The 26,301-nt window shown below is 37.4% G+C and overlaps 1 protein-coding gene across 4 annotated transcripts in view; it reads left to right on the top strand.

The window, feature by feature from the left end:
- The window catches only part of MLLT3 (MLLT3 super elongation complex subunit), a 120,180-nt gene extending 103,850 nt beyond the window's left edge, over positions 1-16,330 (top strand). For 2 of the 4 annotated variants that reach the window (XM_053932362.1, XM_053932359.1), the window contains 4 exons: positions 1,210-1,309; positions 4,038-4,109; positions 5,898-5,969; positions 12,745-16,330. In XM_053932362.1, the coding sequence (XP_053788337.1) occupies positions 1,210-1,309; positions 4,038-4,109; positions 5,898-5,969; positions 12,745-12,876 (376 nt within the window). In that variant the 3' untranslated portion in view covers positions 12,877-16,330. Of the gene's footprint in view, positions 1-1,209; positions 1,310-4,037; positions 4,110-5,897; positions 5,970-10,079; positions 10,156-12,744 lie in introns of all 4 variants that reach the window. The other 2 variants (XM_053932360.1, XM_053932361.1) reach the window with 2 other exon arrangements.
- The last annotated feature ends 9,971 nt before the right edge of the window (positions 16,331-26,301 follow it).

Here is a 26,301-nt window from a genome sequence, read left to right on the forward strand (position 1 = left end):
ATAAGCTATTCTATACATAGTCAAAAGACCTCTTTGCTTACTGGTTTTAGATTAATCTGTTAAAAAACTTGAAATTTGAATTTCAAGTAAATTCTGTGCTGCATGCAGTAAATAATGCATAAAAGTGCATCAGAGGGTAAAGCAAGCATCTGTCAAATAAATGCTTTAAATTTTTGTTTTTTAAAAGAAGCTTCTGCATCCTTGCTGCAACCTTCAGAAGGCATTCCAAAATTCATATGGTGTTCAGGCAGTTTGAAGCTCCATGAGGCAGTTTGATGTTCAAGGTTATGGAAGATCTGAAACAGCATCTCACAAACACTCTACGTATTAGGTTCTAATTCAGAGGATTTTCCTATTAGTGCATAGCACCTGAGTGCCAATGTCAGCTACTGCTTTAATAGGAAGATAACAAGAAAACTGTAATGAATGCTGCTGCTTCCCTGGTGTACTTTAGCAGCTGGAATCAAGGAGAAAAAGACCAAGATGACTAGGTGTTTGATAACTTGTTGTTGTCAGTGATTGTGTAAAGGATTGTTGCAAGCTCAGCTTGTCTCCAATTGTGGAGATTTTGTTTCAGTTTTCTGATGGAACTTTAAGGCTACTGTTTTTCTACTTCATTCGTCCCAAGTAACTAATGGGTTTTTTCCAACAGAAAAATATTCCCTGTTGTTCATAAGTAAATGAAGGGTGAAACTGACTAGGAGCTGGGCTTTTTAATGTGACCTCTTCTGAGATGCTAAGTTTTTAAATTTTAATCAGGAAAAGCTGTGTTACTTTTGACAATAAACAAGGAACTTTTCAGTGAAACACATATTCAGGTGAGAAGTACAGCTGTTTGGAAAGCTTTTAGAAGAGCAGAAAAGTATCCCTAAAGACCACTTTCCTTCTTTGACGTAGCTGTGAACTGAGATAGGGAGAAGTAGTTCAATTTTGTAGGTGTTTAACCATTTCTGTAAAGTTAGCTCCTGTTAACTGCACACTTTGTCTCAGCCAAGTGCAGACAGGCAGCCTCCTTCTTTGTGCTACAAAGAGTTTTTTCCAGAGTGCAGCCCTGCTCAGATGCCTCTCTTCCATGTGACCTTGATTAACAATAGCCTGCTTAGCAAGGGATTGGTCATTGTAAGTCCCTACCTCAAAGTCCAAGGTTGCCTCACCCCATTTGACAGCCCTTTGTCTACAGATGTAATGCTGTGGCTCTTTTTTCTGCAGGGTTAGTCTGAGTGATGGCAGTGATAGTGATAGCAGCTCAGCTTCCTCACCTCTGCGTCATGATCCAGCACCAACTATACTGAAAACGAGCAACAGCCAGGTAAAAAAAATGCAGTTTGGCTTTATATTAGCAGTAGACAGAGTTAACATCAAAATCGAGGGTTTATTGATGCATCTCTTCTCCTCTCTCCCATCAGTGTTCTTCTAGAAAGATACGGTATTTTTTTTACTGCAGTAGAAGGCACAATAGTTTTTACTTTGCATCAGAGTATTGTTCCAGATTTGTAAGAGCTAACATGGTTGTTATTTCTGACGTAGCAGCATAGGGTAGTTCAGTTTTTCAAAGAAAAGAAAGTAAATTACCTAGAGTTGCAAAATACTCCACAGACAAATGAGAATTTGCTTTTGGGCAGTACCTCCCCTGCAGTAAGAAAGACTCTTCAAATATAAAATTAAGTATAAAAACTCACATTCCTTACAAAATAAAATACACCATTTTTCAGTTTTAAGGAAGCATTATTCATTCCCAGTGTTAATTGCATCATAGGTAAAGTTAGGACACATACTGGCTACTTACAGTTGTGATATAGTTAAAATAGTGTCTACATGCTCTAACACAAGTTCATGGTTTAGAGGGTGAGTTTCATGGATGGGTCTTTTCTATATCTCTTCTCTATAATTGCTTCAATTATCTGGCAGATATTATTTATTTGCCTTTGTTTTTCTATTAAGATTTCCAACACAAGCTATAGTACAAAGCCCAAACATTATTATTCATATTAGCTAAGTTCAAATACACTATGGGAAGAAAAACCCCACAAGCTAGGAAGTACTTTGTGCACAGAGAGAAGGTAATTTCATGTCCAGAAAATACTTTTATTTTCTACCACTGTAGGCTCTTTTAAGTTGTCTATACAAAAGTTATAAGTTTTTAAGAGGTAGCCTTGAGGTCAAAAGGGGTGAAGAATGTTGCATTTACTGACCACATAAGCACAAGAAAAAAATCATCTGTCTATGGCTTGTTGTTTAATGAAGACTGATTTCTAAAGAGCCAATGCAATTGTTAAGTAATTGTAAGTCTCAATATCAGTAGCCCACTCAGTCACATCTTTTGTGCTCCTTTGCCTGTTGGTGATGTAGTAGAAGGTCTACCTCCACATTTAGACACTGCAAACAATAGCTGTATGTCAGCTAAAATACCTTCACATACCTTCTTCCATTTCTTTAAATGAGCTAAATTTTATAATCGAGCTGCAAATTGGAAATTTCAGGAAGCATTATGAGACTATAGCCATATTTGAAATCTCTTCTTGGTACCTTAGTGCTGCTTGCCAGGATGATACCTTTTACTGATGAAATCAGGTTTATGTTAACTAAGTTCCTTTATAGAACTGAAGAGCTAAGACAGTTTGTATTTGTATTAGCTTCCTCAGACATGATTAGTGCTGTATCTCATCTATGAAGTGCTTAAGATGTTAGATTTAAACTGCATATCAAGAGCATTGTAAGGAAGCTGCTTTTTCAAATATACTGTGATCTTGACAAGGCTCTATTTGAAACCAAGATTTTTCTTCTTGTGAAAACAATAAATGCATCTAAAAGGTATTGAATCCATGATTAAAGGTCTGGTTTTTTGTAGGGTTGGGTGGGTTTTTTTTTCAAGACAAAACTTTGCTACTGGTCTACAGAGCAGTAACCCTAGAGGGTGTTGAACAGAAGTACTAGAATTATTCTTCAAAAATGTATGTTTTGAATCTGAACATTGATCACTCTTGGCTAATTAAATCAAGTAAGGTTAACTTAGATCTGCAGTCACTTTTGCTAGATAGGGAAATAGCTGTCTGCCAGCTGTATTTATAAGATGCTGACCAGCCTAGGGAAGACATATGCAATTTAATCATTTGTACCAAGGGAAGGAGAAACGAGAGGACCTGGGGGAGAATGTCAGTAAGGCTTCTAGAGGACTTGTTCTTACATGCTTTATTTCCTTGTTTTAATTAGTGAGTTTTATCCTGTGTTGCAGCTGTTGGGTATGGTTTTGGAGTTAATCATGCTAGAGATGTTAGTCTCACTTAAAATGAAATGTGAAACATAATATCCCATTATCTGTGATTACTTAGTTTTCTTTGATGTTTTTCAGAAGAACTGGTTATATTCTAGGTTAGGAATGACATGGTGATTTTTCTTTTAACTTCCAAAAAGTGTTGTCTGTTGAAAAAATTGAAAGAACAATCAACAGTTCATTTCTCCCCAAATATTTCTGTCTTTAGTTCTAAAAGTTTCAAATCAAGCATGGTGTCCTGCTGCTTGCTGATGTACTCTTCTTGAGTCTGTTTCAGTATCAGATGAAGCAATCTTGGCTTGTATGAGTGATAATAAATGGGTATGAGTGGCATTGAAGGAAGGGTACCATATAAGTACAAAAGAAATTACTGTCCATCACCTTGTTTTTCAGTTATAACTCATATGGTCATTTCAAGGACTGTTTGAAAACCTCTGTTGTCAAAGAAAAGAGGTAGTATTGAGGGAAAAAAAAAGAACAGGAAAAGTACAGTGATAATGCAACGTTTCAAAGGTACTGGAGACACCCTCAGCATCATTATGTATCTGCCAAATTAAGGATTAATAATGTCATTATCACCTCATTCCAGTACCTCAGCATTTTCTGCTGTAAGTTACTTTTTGTTCTGAAAAGCATGAGTAAGTTACATGGATTAAAGAATGAAAAGCTCAGTTTTTGAGTTTGTTTTATTAACAGCAGAATTTTTCCATATATAGTTATATCCAGTGATGCATTTAATTTTTACAGTATTTTCTTTCTTTTCCAGATTTTAGAAGTGAAAAGTCCAATAAAGCAAAACAAAACAGATAAACAAATGAAGAATGGGGATTGTGATAAGGTAAATAACAATGAGGTAACAATAAATGACTCCAGAATATGATACTAAGATGCTTACCAAATGCCAAACTTTGTTACAGAATTAAAATCTTAGTATATCTTTGCTTTGGATTCCTTTATGTGAAGATAATTTTCTGTTTTCTTTCTGTAATTTTTTTATCTTCTCTCATATTTTGAATTTTATTTCCTTCTTTTTAATCAGGTAATTTGGCAAATTTCACCAGTTGGGAATCTTCCATCTGTTTATTTTATAAATCTACTGTCCACCATGAGTTTGTACTGTGCTTCACAGAGGAATGAGATGTAGATGAGAATTCACAGATGTATTCCTAACCTTCAAGTCAGTCAGGGGAAAAAAGAAAGTCTGTTTTGCAGAATCTGTTCTGAAGGCTGTGCATTAGGAAGTGGCAGTGTGATTTAGCATGTTAAGTAAAATGACATGAAGCAACTGTCACCATTTAACACTGAGATAATTTGATTTAATCTGTCTAATGGTTGTGGGCAAGAAGCTCTCAATCCTGCCGTGAGTAAACATAGCACAATTGCCCACTATGGACAAGTTTCTCTGAAAGCTTGTATTTTGCTGGTATTAGTGTCAATTTTGTGATAATATGAGACAAAAGATGGAAGCTGCAGCATCTAAATTTTTAGTGTCTAGATTATCTGCAGTACCTAGATTTTTAGCGTGCTAATATTTTGGTTTGCATTTTGGTTGCTTAGGTTGAGTGCCATATCTCTTTCTGCTTAGAAGCAAAAAAAAAAAAAAAAAAGTTTTTGATGACTCAGGAATCATTTCTGGAGGAGAAAGTTAATAATAAGGTGGAGAGGTGAGACATAATTTGACATCCCAGGGAAGACACACTAGAATTTACCTTTTAATCTTACTTAGTCTTTCTTTCCCTGTTGACACAAAAGAAATTACATACCTCTAGAGAAAAAGATTGATTTAATTTTGAGTCTATGGGTTTGGTTCTTATGTAGAAAGATGGGATATGTTTTCTGAAGGTGCTGTTTTGTCATCCCCAGTCTTATGATGCTTTCTGGCACAGCTGAGATAGAGATTATCAGCAAATGACCACCTATGAAAATTTCTGTCAGCTTGAAGTATGTAAAAAAAAACACCAAAATTTGTATTTGTGTTATATTAAGCTAGAGAATGCCAGACTATTAATAAAAAAATACACCTCAAAGAAAAGTTTGGTCTTACCTCAAGTTCTGTGTGCTGTACTCTAAGAAGGATTTAAAGCTATTAGAGAGCATCCAAAGGGGGCCTACAAAGGTAGGGAAAGGCCTAGAGGGGAAGGTTTACGAGGAGCCGCTGAGGTCACTTGGTCTGTTCAGCCTGGAGGAGACTGCTGGGGGAGAACTTGTTGACTGAGGGAAGACCTCCTGGGAGGAAGAGGAGGGGCAACAGTGATCTCTTCTCCATGGTGACCAGTGACACGGCCCAAGGGAATGGTCTGAAACTGAGTCCGGAGAGGTTGGATATTAGAAAAAGGTTCTTCACCCTTTGGCTAGGGCTAGGCCCCGGAATGGGCTCCCCAGCAAAATGGTCACAGCACCAGCCTGACAGAGTTCAAGAAGCTCAGAGAATGGACAATGCTCTCAGGCACATGCTGTGACCCTTGGCAGTGATCCTTCTGGGTGTCTTCCAGCTCAGGATATTATATGATTCCAAGATTTAAAATAAGATTTGTATTTCTACTGGTTTTGAAGACGTCTGAAGTTTATGAATTACGTTGCTACAACTTAATTAACAAGTTGTTTATGGGGGGGAATTTATTTCTAGGCATATCTTGATGAACTAGTAGAGCTCCACAGAAGATTAATGACATTGAGAGAGAGACATGTACTGCAGCAGGTGAGAAGGATTCTTATGCACTGTCACAGTGCTCTCATTGAAATTCTGAATTCACATCTGTTTCTTTTTTGCTTTGATTTAAAACTCTGTAATCAGTTGTCAGTTAAAAACTCCGCTATCATTGAGAGCCTTCAAGCCTGTATAGTCCATAGAAGTCCATTAGCTCTTACTCTGCAGTTTTGGGAATTGTTGCACTTAGTATTTAGTGTATAACTGTGTTGTCTCTCTAAATGACAATTTTTTTTTAAAAAATGCTTGAGATATATTTTTCACCAATTTGTTGCTATGTTTCTTAACATATTGTGTCAATAATTATGAAAGCAGGATGGAGAAGGGATGTAGTTGTGCATTGTGACTTGATAAAAATCTTGTTACTTCTTTCCTGAATATGACCAGCCTTGTCTCAGAAACAACTGAAGTGGGTTTTTTTCCTATGGGAAGCAGAAAATATAAAATTCAATGTAAAGAATCTTAAGAAGAAAGTTTTCTTTGAAGAAAAACATAATATATTCATTGAATCTTCTGAAGTCTTAGAATGATTAAAATATGCAAGTGTCCAAACCAAAAAGGCTGCAAATTTATTGAAAGGTTATGCAATGGTAAGAGCAAAGAAAATATTCTTGGGTTTGGGTGGTATTGTCAGGTACTGTTGGATTGAAAATTGTTAAGATTAAACAGTAAGCACTGTCAACAAAGTAGATGCAATTGTAGCACAGATGGGTTTATTATGTTTTAGAGATATTGTAAAGAGGAAAATTTTTGCCTCTTCTAAAAGATTGCAATCACTTGTCGAATTTCTCGACTAAGTATTTTAACAATATTTTGCAAGCTTCAGCATTAACCGCTTTGTTAGTTCAGGCTCCATATTATGAGTAAAGATGAGAAAACTACTGAGAGGTCATTGAAAAGGAATATCTTGGTTAAGGATATTCTTAATTAAAGATTAATTTTGGTAGCTTTGTCAGATTTCGTCTTCTAACACACAGTGATGCATCTTGTTTACCCTTCATATTTGATGTCCTGTTCTCTGCCAAGTCTCCTTTTCCTACAAAAGGAACCAAAGCATGCTTTCAGAATGGTAGCAGAGCCAAATTTTTATCTAGATAGGGAAGTAATTTTGCAGGAATTGCAACACCCTATCCACTTCACATTGTTCACTGATTCTCAGAGAGTTCACATTAAAATTGAATCTGGAAAAGACACTGTGTTGTAAAAATTCCCACCTTGTCTTTGCTTCCTGAGCACTCCTCCAGTTATCCAAGGCATAGCTTCCAAATGGTGGTATCGCTTCTGATCCACATCAGTGGCCAGTTACTGCTGTTACCAGTGCAGAACTGAGCCACTGTCCCAGCCTGGGCAGTCAGGCCATGAACTCAGCTTTCACTGGGGCTGTTTGAACAGCCTTCAGACCATAGGGCTTATGTGGCTTCATGTGGAAATCTGGAAAATAAAATCAACTTCAAAACACTTTGTGCAGAGCAAAAATAAAAACAAGCAAGAAACCTTCTTTTTTTTATTCCCCATGATGGTGGTCTAGAGCTTTTGAAATCCTGACAGTATAGGCCTGGAGTAGCCAGATCTTACTCCACAACTGAGCCTACACTGAGCAAGGGCTGAGACTAGCAAAATCCTTTCCAATTGCAATTATTCAGCCATCCTAAGAAATACTTTCAAAGTAAAGTGCTTCAAGTTGAACCCCGCATTGTCTTTCTCACTGGCAACATTTATTTGGTGATGAAGAATTGCCTGTAAGAAAAATAATGCGTTTGTCCACTAAATTGTGTTCATTCTAATATTAGAGTACTGTTATAGTAAGCTTTGTGGGAGCTTACCAATACAAGGAAATAGTCATGTGAAAAGAAACTTAACTGAGCTGGAAATTTGGGTCTCCTATTCTGAATAAATGAAAGAGAGCAGTATACTCTTGTGTGTTTTAAACTAAACTTTGTTTTTTCTCTTGAGACAATTTGTCAAAACAGAGAAAGCATTCATTCACGAACTTTGCCTCACAACTTGCATTAGGAGTGAGGCATTTTAATGCTGTAATCCATGATTACTTATACATTATTATTTACATTATGAAAGTTTGATTGATGTAGAACTGGTGTTGCCTTCCTGGGGGAAATTGTTCTTACAGATTGTTTCAGAGTGTTTGCAGGCTATTGGTACAGCCCCAGTGAAAGCTGGATTCATGGCCAGGCTGTGCAGGCTGGGAGGGGGGTTCAGTTCTGCTGGGAACACCATGATACTGGTACAGAAGTCTACCAGGTTTCAGTGGAAGAGCCACGTTACTTACATGTTAGGCTGTCTGCACTAGTGAATGGTCCATGCTGCTGTAAAACAAAACACAGCTTAGTTTTAAAACCTTTATTCCTTTAACATTCTGCAATTCATTAACTCATATGATTTTATCAATTTACAGAAATATCTTCCCAATACTGAATGGATAACTTGCAGAGAATCAGTGCTTCTCAACATTAAAAATAATCTATCCTCCCATCTTAAATATTCTTACTGCTTTGCAGCTATGTAGTTAATGTAAAACACTTCCAGTGTGCACAAAAATTCAAAAGATACAGAGCTGAGAAAGTCTCTAGGAATTAATATGAAACTTCTATACTAAGAAATACATAGAGATTGTACAAAGTACGAAGGTGAGAACAGCAAGGTGCAAAACTGCATAATGGGATTGTGGTTACTGCATGAGAAGAGGGATCAAATGCAAAAATATGCAACAGAAAACTGTAGACAGCTGCAAGAGTTTTAGAGGTGTTGGTGTTGAAGTGGAATGGTGATGGAATCATAGGTTCCTGAATGGCGGCTGTCATCTTGTTAGTTTATGTTAGGGCAGGTAAGTGTCTTGCACAGAGACTTTCAAAGAAGGGACTTGCAAAAGAATGAAGGCGTAAATATCATGTAAAAGCACAGGCTTTTTAAACTTACATTGAGGGACATGAAAAGGATTTTCTTTTAAATTTTTTTTCCCCAATCTCAGTTGTTACCGAGTCCATAGGCATGACAGCAAACAGGAATGCAGCCAAACTGGAAATAAGAAAAATGTATCTTTGTGAATGTGGCTTTTTCCCAAGAGAGGTATTCTCTTTGAGACACTTTGTTGAAGGAAGCTGACAAAGAGAGAAGACGGGAGAGAGGTGATACTACACTGCAAGTGCCCAAATACATAATGAAATAATTCTAATGTTAGGTGCTACTTACAAACATTTAAAAATTGCCTGAGAGGGAGAAGATATGTGAAGAACATTTGACCAAGAAATTAATCCTGTGAGCAATTTTTATATGAATATTGGACCATGGCAAGACCAGAAGCTGGTCTGAAATCACATTTACAATCAAATTCCTCTACCACATCTTTCACTGTAAGGAAAGAGGTTGGAATTTACAGTGATGAGGCTTTTTTTTTTTTTTATTTACTGAGTCTGCAATCAGATGTTAATGCTGTATATCCAATATATTCAAATTTGGCTGGCTAAAACAGTGTTTCTAACTCTGCATTTTCAGTGCAGAAAATGTTAGCATGATCCCATGAAAGGCAGCAACATTTTTTGTAACTTTGTATCTTATTTTTAGGCATTAGAAGTCTCATTTCAGCTGGTAAAAAATCAAAAAACCAGTGCATTAGGCAGCACAGGCGTAAGGAAGAAATTGAGAGTATGCATCATGGTTGAAAATTAAGTTACTCATGTTCCAAAGGTGCTTAACTTCAGATGGCAACTATCTTCTTAGAATTTTCTGTCAGGGGCAGCTTGGAGGTCTGGAAACTATCACATGGCCTAAAACCTTCCACAAATTGAAAAATGACTGTCATTAGTTGCACTTTGGCTTCCTTATACAAACACACTCATTTGCTTGTTTAAAGGCTGATAAATAGTTATACTATGATGGATAATGATGAAACTGAGCTGGAGAGACATTATGTAAACAGAGATGTAATTTACTGCAGAAAAGCAAAGCTTATATAGCAGGAACAAATGGGATATTTTTATTCTTTGCAGCCTGATCTTTTGGAATAAAACATTTTAATGCTGTGTTTTTAATGTTAGAACTGTCAGACTTCCTAGCAGCTAATCTCAACCTTTTATTCTTTTTGAGGAATTTCTGAATAGCACAAGGATGCATATGCTAATACTGTAAGTCATGAGTTCTTCATTGACTGGCACACAGGCAGGTGTTTTTCATTGGGCTGTCTGGGTTTATCTTGATACATTTTTGTACATCCATTAAAGCCTTTGGGGTTCATTTCAGTCATTTGCCAAGTGCCCAGACATAGCGACTATATCTCTTGGGGGCTGGATGTGGGATATATTTAAAATGTTTATATTTCCCTTGACCTAGAGCTTAAAAGCCCAAAGCAGAACTTGATCAATAGAAGTCCTTATCCATTCCTTAAAATATGCAGCACTGTTTAAAAATACATGTGTTAACACTTTCACATAATCTTTGTTTCTAAAATCAAGTATATTGCAGTGGGGGTTATTAGGGGTAATATTCTTCCACAGTCACGCAAGGAAGTGATAGAGTTGTTCAATGTAACTGCATTTTCCTGGCCACTGCTTCTGTAAACTTCTTGTGCAGCCATTTATTTGTCTCACAGTGGATATTCAGATAGCAAGCCCAAGATTAGATTCTAAACTTTACAAAAAGACGCTGGATTGACAACTTACCTTTGCTTCTCTCTTAGATGAGGCTCAAGAGAATGGCAAAAATGAGAATAATAATACATATCAAAGTTTGCTTCTGGTATCAATCAGTTTTTTCCCACTGGATTATTTTTTTCCTCATGTCAATTGCAGAATAACAGTAGGGAAAAGTGTTGCAAGAATCTGTGAATCAATAAGCAGACAAATGAAGTTAGTAATTTTAGATTAATAATTCCTATATGGAAAAGAAGTTGAAAGCAAGAGGTACAGATTCAAGTGATAAAAGCAGGATTTTTTCCAGGTGCTTTCAGAATTTTGGGCAGTTGTAAACCAAATTAGACTGATGGTATTTTTATTTTTTTTCCACCTTTGAAAATAAAGGGTGATTGAAAAGGGATATTTTTATTGTAACAAGCATTTCCCTTTTATTATTTTATCTTGCAACCATTCTATTTAATCTGTGTCATTCCATGCCTGACAATACACATTTCATATTTCATTTACCATTTACTTAGTCTTTATTTCTGTGGTCTGAGAAGAAAAAATCTGTTTATATAATGACATGGAGAGTGGAAATGTACAAAATATTTAGTCTAAATTCATTGTTCTTTGTGAAGTTGGTTATTCCTAACAGATGTGTCTTTTTAAGGTACATTCTGTAAGCCATATGTGCATACATCTGTATCTCCTCCAGCTGTGGAAAAGGAATTGTAGTCAGAGTAATAAAGCTCAGAACAATCAAGGAGTATCTTGCAGTAGTGTTTCAGTGGAGGTGTATGTGGATGCCCCAGAACTAAATGGGTTTCAAACTGGAGGTTGCAGACAGGATTTGGAGTGTAACCTGAGCGCTGCTTGAGAGGTGGTTGGAAGGACTGAGAAGAGCAGTGTTGTTCTGTCAGTCCATGAGCTACCTGGGGCTACGTCAGGGTGGAGTGCTCTTGGCATGTCTGTCTCTTGGAATGAAACCGCACATAAGAGATTATAGTAGCCGTGTGTTGGCACTGTGCTAGTCCTCTCTGAAAAATAATGCTTTGGCTTTTCAAGATGCTCAATGTTTTTTTTTGAAGCAGGTGTGCATCCTGAAACTTAAAATATCTGGAGTTATTTTTACAGCAATTCTGTGTTGAGTATAACCACTCTTCAAAAATACAGACTACAGTTTGGAGACGAAAAATGTCACAATTGTAGAAAGGCACAAGTTAGGTGTCTGCTGTTGATTTCACAGAAATGTAAGATGATTAAGGTTGGAAGGAATCTCTGGTGGTCACAGGGACATGTAGAGACAATTGCCTGGGAGTATGCCACATGACTTTGAAATATCTCCAAGGATGAAGACCCCACAACCTAAGTGATGTTATGACCTTGCTGGGAGTCCTTCCATGGTTTATTTGGCTAAAAAAAAAAAAGATTTAACTCTGTTACTCAAAGAGTCACTACTGGTGTGTGACCTAAAAGTTCATGTAAGATGTCTTGTGGTTTTTTTCTTTATTTGTTTGTTTTGTTTTGGTTTTTTTTGTTTGGTTTTTTTTTTGTTTTGGTTTTTTTTTTTTTTTTTTGTTTTGTTTTTTTTTTTTTTTTTGTTTGGTTTTTTTTTTGTTTTTTTTTTTAGTAGGGACTGGATTCTAAGGATTTGTTTGTTTCCCTTGCTTGCAGAAAGGCTTATGTAATTTATTTCCTAATGTAACCTGCTTAGTAGCTATGCACATAATAAATATTCCAGAGATCTACCTGGGATCTTTTAATTATTTGTTTGAGCTTAAGGGTATAATGTTGCCCCCTCCTCCCCCTTTCTCCTCCCCCTTTTTTCAAACTTAATTAGAAAATAAGCAGATTTTTTTTGAACATTTGAAAAATATATTGTCAATCTAATGTTTGCTGCAACAGCAGATGGGTATGCTGACATTATGGTTGATGATGATCTAAAAAAAAAACCAAGGTACTGTAATCTGGACAATAATGCATGTCAGAAAGGAAGTGAATGATAAGGATAATGGTTAAGCCTGCAAGTATTGGGGCAATTTGGCTCATGTTAGGCCTTTCATATGGTACTTGTTTATACTTAGAGTGGACATGTAAAACTTCTGGAATTTCCAACTGCATCTTTTGTTTTCTTTCAGATAGTAAATCTTATAGAAGAAACTGGACACTTTCATATCACAAATACAACCTTTGACTTTGATCTTTGTTCACTGGACAAAACCACAGTCCGTAAACTACAGAGTTATCTGGAAACATCTGGAACCTCCTGAGGATTCAGCATATGGCTGTGTCAAAAACTGTTCTTTAAATGACGTATGCAGAATGATGTGACCAAAATGGAGGGGAAAAAAAAAACCAAAAACCTCTTCAGCTTTTATTTTTCCTTAAAGCCAGTCTCTTGATAAGGGAGAGCAAAAGTGACCAGAGACCAGACTCAGAGGACCACTCTTCTTAAGAAGAAAATGCTCTGGAAGAGTTTGCCTGGATAGCCTTGAAAAACAAACACAGAAAAACAAACAAAATACTTGTTCTTAATGAATGTGTATGATATCATGTATCTCTCTCTGTGGTGTTCAAGTCCACAAGATGAGTGCATGTTCAACACACTGCCTTACTACATAACTGATCTATTTATTATTGCATACATGTATCCTAAAGTCAATGAGTCACTGAGTGACACTACCAGATACTGCAAGTAGTGGAGTCCCTTGTATGCTCTTTTGATGCAGTACTTTCACAAGCTTAGTAACCTTATTCACATTAAAATGCAACTTCTTGCTATCTTCCTTTAGTCAATTAAAACACTACAGTCTTGATTCCAACTCTGCAGTTCTGGGAAACAAGATACAAACTTGGCGACCAAGCAGTGGTCCTGTATTTCATTTCCTGTCTATCACAGTAGGTTGGACCACAGCAAGCTGGACTGCAGGTCCTTGATTCTGTCCACTTATTGGTATTGACCATGGTTAAAAAGTTCACCAAATAGGTTCATATGACTTGCTGTCTAGCCTCAGTGAATAAACCAATAAGACTTTTAACAAAAAAAATGCTATGTATACTGTCCTGTATCTGGCAACTGTTGCAGTCTACATTTTTGTGTCCATTTAAATGTTGCAAAATTAAATATATATTAGAGTGAAGGTGTTCTGCAGGAGCTCATGATAAAAGAAAAAGTACTGGTCCTGTCTTTAAAGAACATGTTGTAGAAAATTCTTAATTTGGAGCTATTTATTACTTTGAGTTTCAACACTCTTCTGCTGTATGTGACTCCTACCATAAAACTTTTTGCATAACATTTTTGTTCGTTCATATAGTATATGATCTGCTTAGTTTGTTTTGGGGATTTTTTTTTCTGATGTAGTTTGTTTTTTTACAACTGCTAAATTAAAATCTTTTATTTGAAAAGAAAAAAATATGTTGTTATACAGTTAAATAAATACATGTATGATATCATTTGTATGTGTGTGTTTATATATACACATGTACCACACCTGTGTGTATATATATATACATACACACATACACGCACATATGCTTTATAAATTTTGCAGATTTTGGTATCTGTTTGATAACCTTATTGTGTTTCCAGAAGAATTTCTTGTCTATAAAAATGAGTATTCTTTCATATCATCCATTATTTCTTGAAATCAGGATCCTTGTTTTTATACATGATCAAATGAGAGGATGTATACTCAGTTTCACATCAATGCTTCATGCTCTCATATTGCTGATGGTTTCTTGATGAAATCATTGCCTTTATATGAAAAATTCAAATTCCTAAATGACAAGAGAAAATAATAATTTTAAAAATACTTCTGGATGCAAAGGTTTATTCAGGTTTACCAGACTGATAAATGTATCTTGTTGCTAGACAGGCCAGTATGTCATGTGTATGCTTATTATGCCACATGTAGTCTCTATGTGTAGAGCTAAACAGTAGTATCTTTATGACTTACTGTTTCACGTGCACAGTTTGTGCAGCACTGAAAAACTATTGGGGTTATTTCTTATTCAGATGGTAAATCTTAATACTGTTTCTTTAAGTCCAAAGAAATTTTACACTTTACTCTTTTTGAAAGGGCATGATACATATTGGATTGGGGGGGCTTTTTTCTTATTTAAAATGTTGTTTGATCAAACTCCGCAGGAAGTCCTCCTAAGGCTTCTGAAGAATAAGTGTACTTTTTCAGTAATGTTATGACTCTTATTGATGATTGGCATGAAGCATACTTGAAGCGTTATGTTGTTCTTTTAAGTCCATGTCTTAATGTGCAATTGGGGAGGGGATGGAGGACTGGGAGCGTAATGTTAACTTTACTATTGACAGAAGGCAGGTGACGATGGGGAAGGGAAAAGGGTGCATGTAAAGGGGATAAACTTCAATTTTTATTGATTGTTTTATATAAAAAATGTTTGGTAATCTAAAAGCAACCTTAAAAACCTTTGGTCTAGAAATGTGTGTTCAACTTTCCTGTCTTCTAGTTATAACAGATGTATATGGAAATTTGTCCATTTAGACTTTTCTAACTAAGTCTTGTGGTAAAGACTCATTGAGTTTCAGAAGGGGATACTTCTAGTACGACTATTGCACTGTTTTTTTAGAAATGGTGAAATGAATCATTTTACCCTTAAAATACCAGATAAGCTTTATTGTACACTGAGAACAGGGGTAGAGGAAAGGAGAAACTAGGTGAATAGACATAAAAAGGAGATGACATCAATTATAGTATCAAATCAGTGCTGAATTTCATGCAAACTGTGGATGATCCTTAAACTCTTAAATTTTTTAATTCAGTGAGAGAGAGAAAATAGATTGTTGGTGTCAATGTGTGTGTTGACTTTTTCACAAAACTCTGATAGGAATAGAGTGACTAAGTTTTGATCTAAATTTTAAAGTTAGCTATTTTCATCTAATTTTGTATGGACACAAAATAAATCTATGTTCACCTAATTTCAGACATTCATATTTCTCTTAAAGGAACAACAAGAAGATACCCTTCCAAGTCTTTAACATCTATGAGCATTGATCTTTGGGATGGGTTAAAGTGTTTTGGCAACGAATGTTTTGAAGTCTTAGAATAAAGCTGTTTAAAACTGTTATGTAAGAGAATTTGGACCAGACAGAGTTTAGCAGTAAGTTCCAATATCTAGAGTAATTCTCAGCATGAGTCACTGTTACTAGAGCAGTAGTTGTATCCAGTAGCAGACAGTTTTCTCACTAGAAACTCTCCTCCTCAGAAAATGGATGTCCAATTGGATAGACAATTTAAAAATTTTTTTTTTTTTTTTTTTTTTTACAAATTCTAATAAGCTGAGAGCCTTTACAAAACTTTCAGTATAATCTAAATTTGAAGGCCATCTTAGTCCATGCTAAAGAAAAAGAGCTAGAAAGGAGGAAGGGGCCTCCTTTCCTCCTCTCATAAACTGAAGTGAAGAGAGTCTTCCAAGGTAAAACTAGATCTGTGCTCAGTCTTCAGCCTTTGGACTGTAAGAAATGGTTGATCATTTCTCTCTCTCTTCATTGGTTTGGTGTTTTTAGGAAAAGTCTATGCTTTCAATTTCAGAAACAAAATGCACACAGTACAGTGCATTTGAAGAGCCCAGTATATTTCTATTAAAGTTTGGTTTAGTCTCTGGGAAGGAAATTACAAGTTCTTGGGTTTTGCCTGGCCCATTGTTCTTCTTTCCCATTCTCACAGTGAAATAAAGTACTTCCACAATCTAGTTTGAGTCCTTGGTCCTTACTTGGTATAATCTTCCTTTCCTAGAAGCTATATCAGTGTTTTGGGGTCTCTTGAATGACCCATTGGTTCCAAGACCTGTCACTTAGTTTGGAAAAACTGTAGAATTGCCTGAAGTGAAAACTGCCTCATTCATTTGATTTTCTTGTATGCATTATCTTACTCCACACAGTAGAATGTAGTGTACACCAGGATGCTGCTTTATACACTGTGGAGCCTTACTGCTGAGCATAAAAGCCTTACTAACAGATTACAGGGACTAAAAGACATATATCTGCAGTGCTTTTGTGTATGCTTGGAAGTTAATCAGTGCATTAATGCTGCTAAACCAATGACATTTACAAGGCTGGCTCTGTGCCTGGACAGATAAATTAACATCAAAGCACACTCACTGTAAGGGCCTTGTATTTGATTGAGCAGCAAGTAATGCTACTGTGACTAGACAGGAAAGAGAAATATTACCACAGTGAGAACAAAGCCCTGGGGTGTGGGGTGGAGTGGGGAGAAGAAAAAAAAGGTGTTAAGAAGAGATGCAGTAGTATAACTGCCTTGGTTTGCTACTGTAAAATCTGCAGTTGTTGGTGAGTAGAGACAGAGAGAGATGGAGATTGCAGCAACATAAAAAAAATTTAAGGTGTATTATTGTTTGGGATGTTAATGTCTGTTTCGCATTTGTTTCAGTATTTCATCTGACTTAAATTCTGTTTTACTTCAGCCAGGCTGATTGTACTGCAAAGTGGTAATCTTGCATTTTTCATTTACTTTAATTTTTCCAGTCTTGAAATTTGAGTGAAGTCAAATGTAAGCCTGTGAATGCAGCAGATGTATTTTTATTATCATTCTGCATAATTCTGACTGGAAGTAACCATTTCCTGAATCTTCCATCAAATGGATTATGCATTTTCATATGTTCCTTTAGGGAGCTGATGCTCTAAAGCTGCAATTTCTGTAAGTAAACATCACCCTTCTCATCACAGCAAGGAATAAATTATTAACTTTTATCGTTGCTCACAGAGAGACAGCATGCAACATCCGAGTCCTATTTAGGAAAGAGTGGGTGTGTGAAGGTGTCAGATACAGTTTTTTAGTAAGATCTAGAAATAAAGCCATCTCTTTTCAGAAGGACAGGAAATACTTGCTTAAAATATTTCTACTTTGATAATGCTAGCATTTTATCAATGCTACTTTGATAATTTTCCTACAATTACATTCCTCTTTCAAATCTTTAAGCATCTAATAGCCAGTGGCTACATACAAACCATTAAAGAATCAAAGGAATTGAAAATACAAGCAAGTTTGTATTCAAATCCTGACTGTGCAAGGAGTGAGGTCATAATGCTGATACTGCTTTTGGTGCAGGGCAGACATTCCTAGCACATGTGGTTTGTGTATCCTCATCTGAGTGGGTGGTCTAGAAAATGGTGCAAAATGCCGCAGGTGGGCTTAGTTTTTGAGTGGTGCAGAGGAAACATTCATTATATGCTCAGCCAGTACCACCCAGGCTATCTAAGATGAAGCAGTTTTCTTTCAATTTTTATGAGCTGCTATGTTTTCACTTTGCCTATGCAGCTAAATACTTTAATTCTTTTTTTACAACTCTGTTAGTACCCAACTGTAAGTTCCATGCTAGCTAGGCACCTGGTTAGGTTTGGAGTGGGGTTATTGTGATGTGGCTGTTTCTTTAGGAAGGTCGTAAGACAGAAGTGAGTTACAGTAGCAACTCCTTTATTATTATTACTATTACTATTTTCTGCTTCTAACAAGTATAAGCCTCTGAAATATTTACTCTCAAAAATTGTCTTGCATGTAAGAAAAAGTTAATACTTTTTTCATTAGTGTCAGGTTTTGTTAGCACTGTGTATAGTAAGTGGATGAATTAGGAATACGCTTCTGTGAAAGTAGACATATCTAAAATCAAGATGTGGCCTGATGGTCTTTTGGACCACTATAATCAGAGCAGCTTAGAAATGCTTTTATTGTTGTAGAAATGTGTGAATCTCAGCCTGTGTATAAAGGGAAATAGTGATTAAGGTTCTCAATTAATTTTCAACTATCTCTTGCCTAAGGTTCCTCACAACCTATGTAAAAACTTAATTGAGTGCCAGCTGAGACTTTTCTGTGCTAAACACCCCTTTCTCTTTGCATTGTCACAGCTATGACAATAGGTTGCTGCAAGAGGCACTTCCTATTGTCTTGTAACTATGGGACAGAATTCTGCAGGGCCTTGGTTTAAGTTGTTTGGTATAAGTTTAATTATGTTCATAATTAACCATTATGCTGGTTGCTCAGATGAATTTGCTTTATCCTTTACTCTTTTGTGGTTACAGATTAATATCTGCAGGTGGACTGCTGGGGGAGGAAGCAGTTCTCTCTCCATCAATGCAATGTTTTCTCTCATTCCTGATTCACATTCTAAAGATAGTGACTCTAACAATAAAATATCAAGCTCAAGCTCTTCCCATAAGAATGTCATGCATTAAACATTTGCAGAACCTTTGGTGGCCTAAATCAATCCTAGATTTACGGTTTCTTCTTCAAAAGGATTTAAAGCAAGGAAAGCGAGATTGACTCTACTTCACAAAATTTTTGAGGTTAGAGAGATCTGGTCCAATTCCATGGTTTCTCCTTGAGAGTCCCATTGAGCTTTTGCCAGATTCTTTGGGAAGCTCTTTGTTCCCAGGAACTGAGTGTTCAAGTAAACTAAATGTAGTTTTGAGCATCCAGGCATACTTTTACAAGCCTTATGTCACTGTTCCTTTAAGAATAGGCTTTTCTTCTTCCTGGATAAATAGTTTCTGTCCAAGGACAAAAGCTGGTACAGATCTCCCTCTATTCACTGGAAATGGAAGTCATTTTAAAGTAGCCTTTGAACAATTTTGACTGCCTTACAGTCCAAATGTACTTGGTTAGCTCTGGATTTTACACTAATCATAATTTTTCTTCTTATATATTTAATAATGCACATAGTATATCACAGAATCATAGATTGGTTTCTGATGGAAGAGACTGCTAAAAGTTACCTGGTTCCAACCTTCCTGTCATGGCCAGAGACACCTTCAACTAGACCAGATTGCTCAGAGCTCCAATCTGGCCTTGAACATCTCCAGGAATGGGGCATCCATAACTTCTCAAGGCGACCTCTTTGACTGCCTCACTACCCTTACTTTCAAGAATTTATTCCTAAAATCTAATCCTACCCTTTTTCAGTTCAAAACCATTACCTCCTGTACTATGCCTATAGGACCTGGTAAAATAGTTTTCTCTGTCTTTCAAATAAGCCCCCTTCAGTTATGGGAAGATTGCAATGGGGTCTTCCCTTCTCCAGGCAGAACAACATCAACTCTCTCAGACTGTCTTCAACAGGAGAGGTGCTTCAGATCTCTGGCCATTTTCAATGGCCCTCTCTAGACCTGTCCTGTGCTGTGGGCCTCAAGTCTCACCAGTCTGTCAATGTTTTTCCTGTAGGTAAAGCATAATTTCTTATGTGGTCTGAATAGAGAGAAGAGGGATGATCCATGGTTCTTGCATACTACACAGCTGTCACCTGTTCAGCCTGCTACCTGGCCGTTCAGCCAGAGCTGCTCCCCAGACCCAGTCTGCAGCACTCTGCCATCCATAGCAGACCTCAACATTTGTCCTTGTTAAATTTCACAGGATCACTGTTATCCCCTTCCTCCCACATGTCTAAATCATGCAGCCCTGCCATCAAGTATTTGACTACAGGCACGCCAACCTGGTGTCATATACAAATCTGAGGCATGTGCACTGCATCTTCTCCCTCGAGACACTGATAAAGGTGTAAAACAGGACAGATCCCCACAGACTCTTGGGGAATGCCACCCCTAACCTGTTTCCAGGTTGAGCATAAAACACTGGTCACCAGCCTTTACAACTAACCACTTTTTTTACTCATGTAGCTGTCTCCCCACCCAGACCTCAGTGCCTGAACCCAAATATGGAAATACCATGGCAGAATCAGCTGGTTACTAAGGTTGTGGTAAATGACATCAACTGCTCTCACAAAAGTGAGAGTATTCAGTCTTGGTAAATGTGTGATGCTACTTTCCACAACCACCACCTTCATATACCTGGAATAAATTTTCAAGGGCACTAACTACATGAATTTCACAGAAACGGAGATGATAACTGGCTTGTAGTTCATCAGATCACCCTTCTTTTCTGTTTGTAAGGCATAGGTACTACATTCACCTTTCTGTAGTCATGACCTGTCAAGCTGTTAGGGTGTAGCTGTGCTAAGGTGTCAGCCAGCTGGCTTAGCACCTGTGTGGCCTTTCAGGTCCTATAAACATATGGGGGACGGGATTGCTCTAGAGAACTCCTCACTGACACCCAGTACGTCCTTTCTTCCTCAAACCCTGTCCCTAGACATGAGGGCTTGGTAGTGAAGTCCAAGGACCGAGCATCGCACAACCTTATCCACGACCAGTAAATAAAATCTGGATAATTATGAGTGGGACAGTTATCAGGCCATCAAACTCAATCATATGTGGTCTGACGCATGGCTACTGTGCAGTTTAGAGTAGGAAAAGCATCTGTCATCCAGTCTGGAGCATTTATTTTCATGAATTGGGGGGCCAGGTAACCAGTTACAAGAATTTTCTGTCTCTTCCTGTTGTCAGAGCAGCACAAAGGATCTGGAGGAGAGCTGGGGATGCATTATTTATCTGGGGGTATATAAACAGAGAAATAATTCACTGAGTTTTAGTGGGTTTTTTTCCCCTATTCTCTCTCAAGACAGATGCCAGAAAACTGGGCAGCAAATATACTTTTTTAAACGAAACAACAACAAGTTACATGTTGATATCCAAACTTAAACTTATTAATCAAATGTCAGGTTTGTTTAGCAATGAGTTCTGTGTAGCATAAAGGGTTAAAAGGATTGTGGTCTTCTTTGAGTTTTCCCCAAAAGGTCAAGGACTTATGGCATATAAAAATGACTGGACAATATTTTTTTTAAGCTAGGAAGCTCTCTCAACAGAGAGAACCTTTGCTTTAGTGACTTCTTTTACCATAAAAGGTGAAATGTAAAATGGGAGTCAAGCTACAGTAAGATTTGAAGAAATCCAGGCTGACAATATGATAAGTAGGATTGATGAAACCCAATGGAAGTATCTGTATGGCTCCAGGAGATCTAGTGAATGAGTTTTCATGTCCAACATGTCATTAATGATCATTTATGTTAACCAGCTCCATAATATATGCTGAATTTCTCTCTGTGGTTGCTCCCAACTCTGTGTTGCTGAACTACAACTCCTGTATGACATTTGGTTTTAATCTGAGAATGCTACATGGCAGAAAATTGTCACTGGTTCCCTGTCCCTAAGATCGGTGATCTTCCCTTCATTCTAAGTGCCCAGTTTGAGCTATTTAAACTATATACTTTTGGTTACTTTCATACCAAACTGAAGCATACCCTCCTTTTCCTTCAGTACCTGCAAGGCATGGTTTTCTTTTTCTTTTAACTGCAACTTAAGTTTCTAATTTAATTGCATTCTCTGCTTAACTCAGATGCATAAAGTACAGAGTATGGATATGGTCTCCTCCTTTTTTTTACCAATGTAACATTTGTTTCTCCTACCAAAGTACTTCGTCAGGAATCAGAATATCCTAAGTTGGAAGATACCCATAAGGACCATCAAATGCAACTCCCGCTGCTTGCAGGACCACCTAACACTAAACCATAGGACTAACTTCTTGTTAAGATGCTCCTTGAACTCTGTCAGGCTGGTGCTATGACCATTTCCACAGAGAACAAGTTTTCCACTGCCCAACTACCCTCTGTGTGAAGAACTGTTTCCCATTGTTCAATCTGACTTCCTCTGATGCAGCTTCAAGTCTATTTCAGTGTATCCTATAGCTGGTCTTCAGAAGGAGAAGGTCAGTGTGGTTCAAAAGGACCAGAGAATGTCTGAAAAGATTTGTCCAAATTTGTCCTCTAAACTTCAGTGGATGCCAGAACAAATATAAAGCATTTAGAAGACCTGCAGTTGCCACTGTATCTCAAAACAGACCAAGAACAGGTTGAGACTGAAAATTCAAGTGAAATGTGTTCTAAATTAAGGAATTATAAATGTCCAATTTCCTCTAAATTGGAAGTAGAGGATAAGAAAAGGGAACAAGAAATGATAGAACATTAAACTCAAGCTTTTCACATTTGAGGCTGATCAGAGAGAATAGAATAAACAGTAAGGTACCCATTTGCAATGTTGGTGCAGTGTACAGGGTATATACAAGAAAAAGAGGCAGAAGGCTCTTTCTTTGAAGGTAGGAACAGTTATAGCACCAAAGTTGAAAGTTGATTAATTATGCCCCCTTGAATTTACTGGCTTTGTCTCCTGGAGGGAAAGGAGGCACATGGAGAGCTCTTTCCAAGGACCTATGATAAGAACAGAGAACATTTGTCTTCCCAACTGTCACCTGCCTGCAGGCAAATAGGCCCAGAGGAAAGGTACTGTGTCTGCAATAGGAAGAAGGGAATGAGGTTTGGTGCAGCTAATTGCTTTCAATAGGAATACCATAAGAAATCATTAGGGGTTGGAGACTGGGCTAGAGAGAGGTAGGAATGGAGATGTTGACATACATGCAACTTCAGGTGAGACTATAAGACATTAACAATAGTGTTAGAATTTACTTGGAAAAAGAATTCAAACGCTGATGTGGCTGAAGGTATATTAATTTACTAGAGGGAAGGAGTAAGCAATGCAAACCAATACAAAGAAGTTCTGTGGGGTAATCTTCAGAGAGTATTTCTTAAGTGGGGGAATAGCAGACAAAGTTTTATGGAATTTTTTAAAATCCCAGTGCAGTAGCTCTAAATGTGAAACTATGAAAACTTTTTCTGGTGTTCAAAAGCTGAAACAAAGAGTTCAAAAGAGCAGCTTGTACCCTAGGAAATTGTATCAATATAGAAAATTGATAGTTTTTCCTCACTTGGAGAATGAAGGCTGTATGGAATACATTTCTGAGAAAAGTAAGATAAACAGTCATTTAATGAGATCAGGATATCTTGATTTTTTCCAGGGGATGTGAAGATGCCAAAGAAGCAGGGTGAAAAAGTTCAAAAGTGAGCTTTTGATAATATTCAGAAGGTTTAATATCTTTTCCTGTCCCCAAATTTTAGTATGCTCTTGCCTCTGATTAACCTTTCACCCCCCTTGTGTAGCAGAACAATGGCACTTTGTTAAACTCTCAGCAGAGCTACTGATTCGTTATGTCCTACTTAATGTCTAATGGTAATCCTCCAGTTTATCTGTGGTAGTTTGGTTTTTTTTCTTTTTGTCATTACCTTATCAAAGCAGCAGAAACAAAAAAATAGCACTCAGACTGTTCCGCCTTGTATTTCAACCCCAAATGCTGAAACATGATAGAGAAACAGTTTCTTTTTAACCAGTTTAACATATCTTGTATTGGGTATTTGCTTTAAAAGCATCAAAAGCACTTAAAAGTCAGAGCTTGCACTCTCTTTTCTGACATGAAAGAAAAGCACTATGGATTTTATACCTCACAGTTCTGTTATTTCTGGGAGTGAACAGGAATGACAAACCATTTCAAAATTTTTCCCAAAACAACATGGTAAAAATTTCCACAGTAACAAGTGACATTAATACTACTCTTCAAAAGGGTCCCCAGATCACTGAGGCTTTTACCCCATTTTGTCCTCCAAATGCGTAAGTATTTTATTTATGTGTCATTGTCATGGATATCAATTGCCCAAATCATGTACCATAGTACCGAGGCTATAGAAAAACACCCATGCGCCTCCTATAGGGTGTAAGTTGCCCGAGTCTGTAACAATATGGGATCATGAGTTCTGACCTCAAGAAATTAAGTACAGAAGTAGGTCTCTATATTTATGATATAAAACCCCACAGCAGTCCCCAGAGTGGTTTGATAAACCTTTAAAATCAGGAGTAAAGAATTCAGCCAGAGTATATATATATTTATTCTTTCTGTATCACAGGGGGAGCATACAGAGAACTCATTCAATTTGCTACAATTTTTGTACAGCTTGCATCTGAAATTTGCAAAACTAGTCTGAAAGGTACTGCACCTGAAAAATTTTGCATGTTTTGTCTGCTGGTTTTGCCTAAAGGTTAGGGGTCTTTGGTGTTGTATAAATTTTCTTATGAGACAAAGCCCAACCACTATCCTTTGTTAATACACATTTGAAATTTTGGGGGTTTATTTTCTTATTATTGCTGACAGCATTAAAAGTTGATTGCATATAAGCAAATATTTTAATAAAAATTTAATGGGTATTGTTATGAACAGTTTCCAGGTGTTCCCCAGAGACGCGGGCAGGGCTTTCCTAGTTCCCATGGCAACACTAAAAGAAAACTACTAACTCTAGCTAAGTACCCATCTTGAAATGCTAATTAGCTAATTGCTCTGTTTGTTTTCTCTAAACTACCTGGAGATAACTGGCCTCCCACCCCTCCACGCTGCCATTCTGGGACTAACACGCAAATAAAAACCCCTTAGGATCATGGGAGTATTTTTAGGAGATAAAAAGGAATATAAATCAAAAACTGAACACAATAGAGGAGTCTAGACAAATGCCCTAGCTGAGGAAGAGGGAAACACATCCCCTGACTGGCTTTTAACTGTCGCCATCACCTAAGAAAGAACAGACTATATTAGGCTCTGAGAAGCAGGGAGATAGAGACAGAGAGCCCTGGTGCTGCCACCACGGAAGGAGCGGGGACAGCTGTTGTTCTGGACTTCAGCAACAGACTCTGCACACCACGCCTCCTCATCCTCGGGCCACCGGTGTGCCACAAGGAAAGGAGAAAGGACAGCTGCTGCTCTGGACTCCAGTGACAGACTCTGCACGCCTCCTTCCTTTTGGCTGCCTGGGAAAGCTACGACCGCGGGGGCGAGCTCTGCGTCGAGCTCCCTGCCCAGCTGATCTTTTTAATAAAGAGCTGAACATTAATAAAGGCATTAGCCCTGTTCATTTCAGGTATTAATGGTTAAATTAATTGTTTATAGTGTGGTCTCTACAGCATCTGAAACTCTTAGGTGAATTTGCTATCTCCAAATTTAGATAGCTAAACACAAGAGTTTTTACAGATCTGCAGAGAGCCACAGTAGCTGAAACAGGTTTTTCAGGCAAGAGGTTTACCATTTACTGTACAGCCTTTACTGAAACAGTTCTTAAATCACTTATTGTCACTCACTGTAAATCACTTTTGCAATACTTTGAAGATTGAATTATTGCTTACACAGCACTGTGAGTAGGCACAGCACTCCAGTGGTGTCTGAACATCATGGAGAAATTAATCATGTAAATAATATACATATATACAAAACCAAAACAAAATAAGAAAAATTTAGATGCCCAGGAGCAATTGCACTATGTTTGTTATAAGCAAATGAACTAATTTCAAAAGGACTATTGTACCAGGGAAAGTTAGCAACACCAACCTATTCAATCTGTGTGCTGTGCTTTTGAAAACAAATAGATCAAGTGATTGAAACAGAATCAAATGCTCTTTCAATTAGTCTCCATTAGCCCATTGTTCGTTGGCTAGACAGCCCAGGTCTGATTCCAGACAGTGCCATACCATCACAGACCTGGGGCTAGAAGTGTGAGCTCAAAATTGCACTCACTGAAAAGGTCTGCAAGGTAAATGTTTTCATGTTTGAGATTGAAAGCTGAGGATAATTAGCCATCTTATGTCGAAAATCAGTTCAGCTTTCCTGACATCTTCTCTTGTTACCCTTCTGGGAAGGCATAGCTCACATGTGATCAAAAGAATCCTCTTTGTACATGCGCCATAGACTGTTTTCATGCCTCATGCAAGTCCTCATCAAAGTAAGAGATCTGACTGGATTTTGAAGTGTGCAGGGTCCCTGCTCAGTCATCTCATCTTCCAGTTACTACAAGCATGGTGCTTAAGCCTGTGCTACAGCAAGAAGCAGCTGTCATGG

Source organism: Vidua chalybeata, chromosome Z, assembly GCF_026979565.1.
Source record: "Vidua chalybeata isolate OUT-0048 chromosome Z, bVidCha1 merged haplotype, whole genome shotgun sequence".
Classification (NCBI taxonomy): Eukaryota; Metazoa; Chordata; class Aves; order Passeriformes; family Viduidae; genus Vidua; species Vidua chalybeata.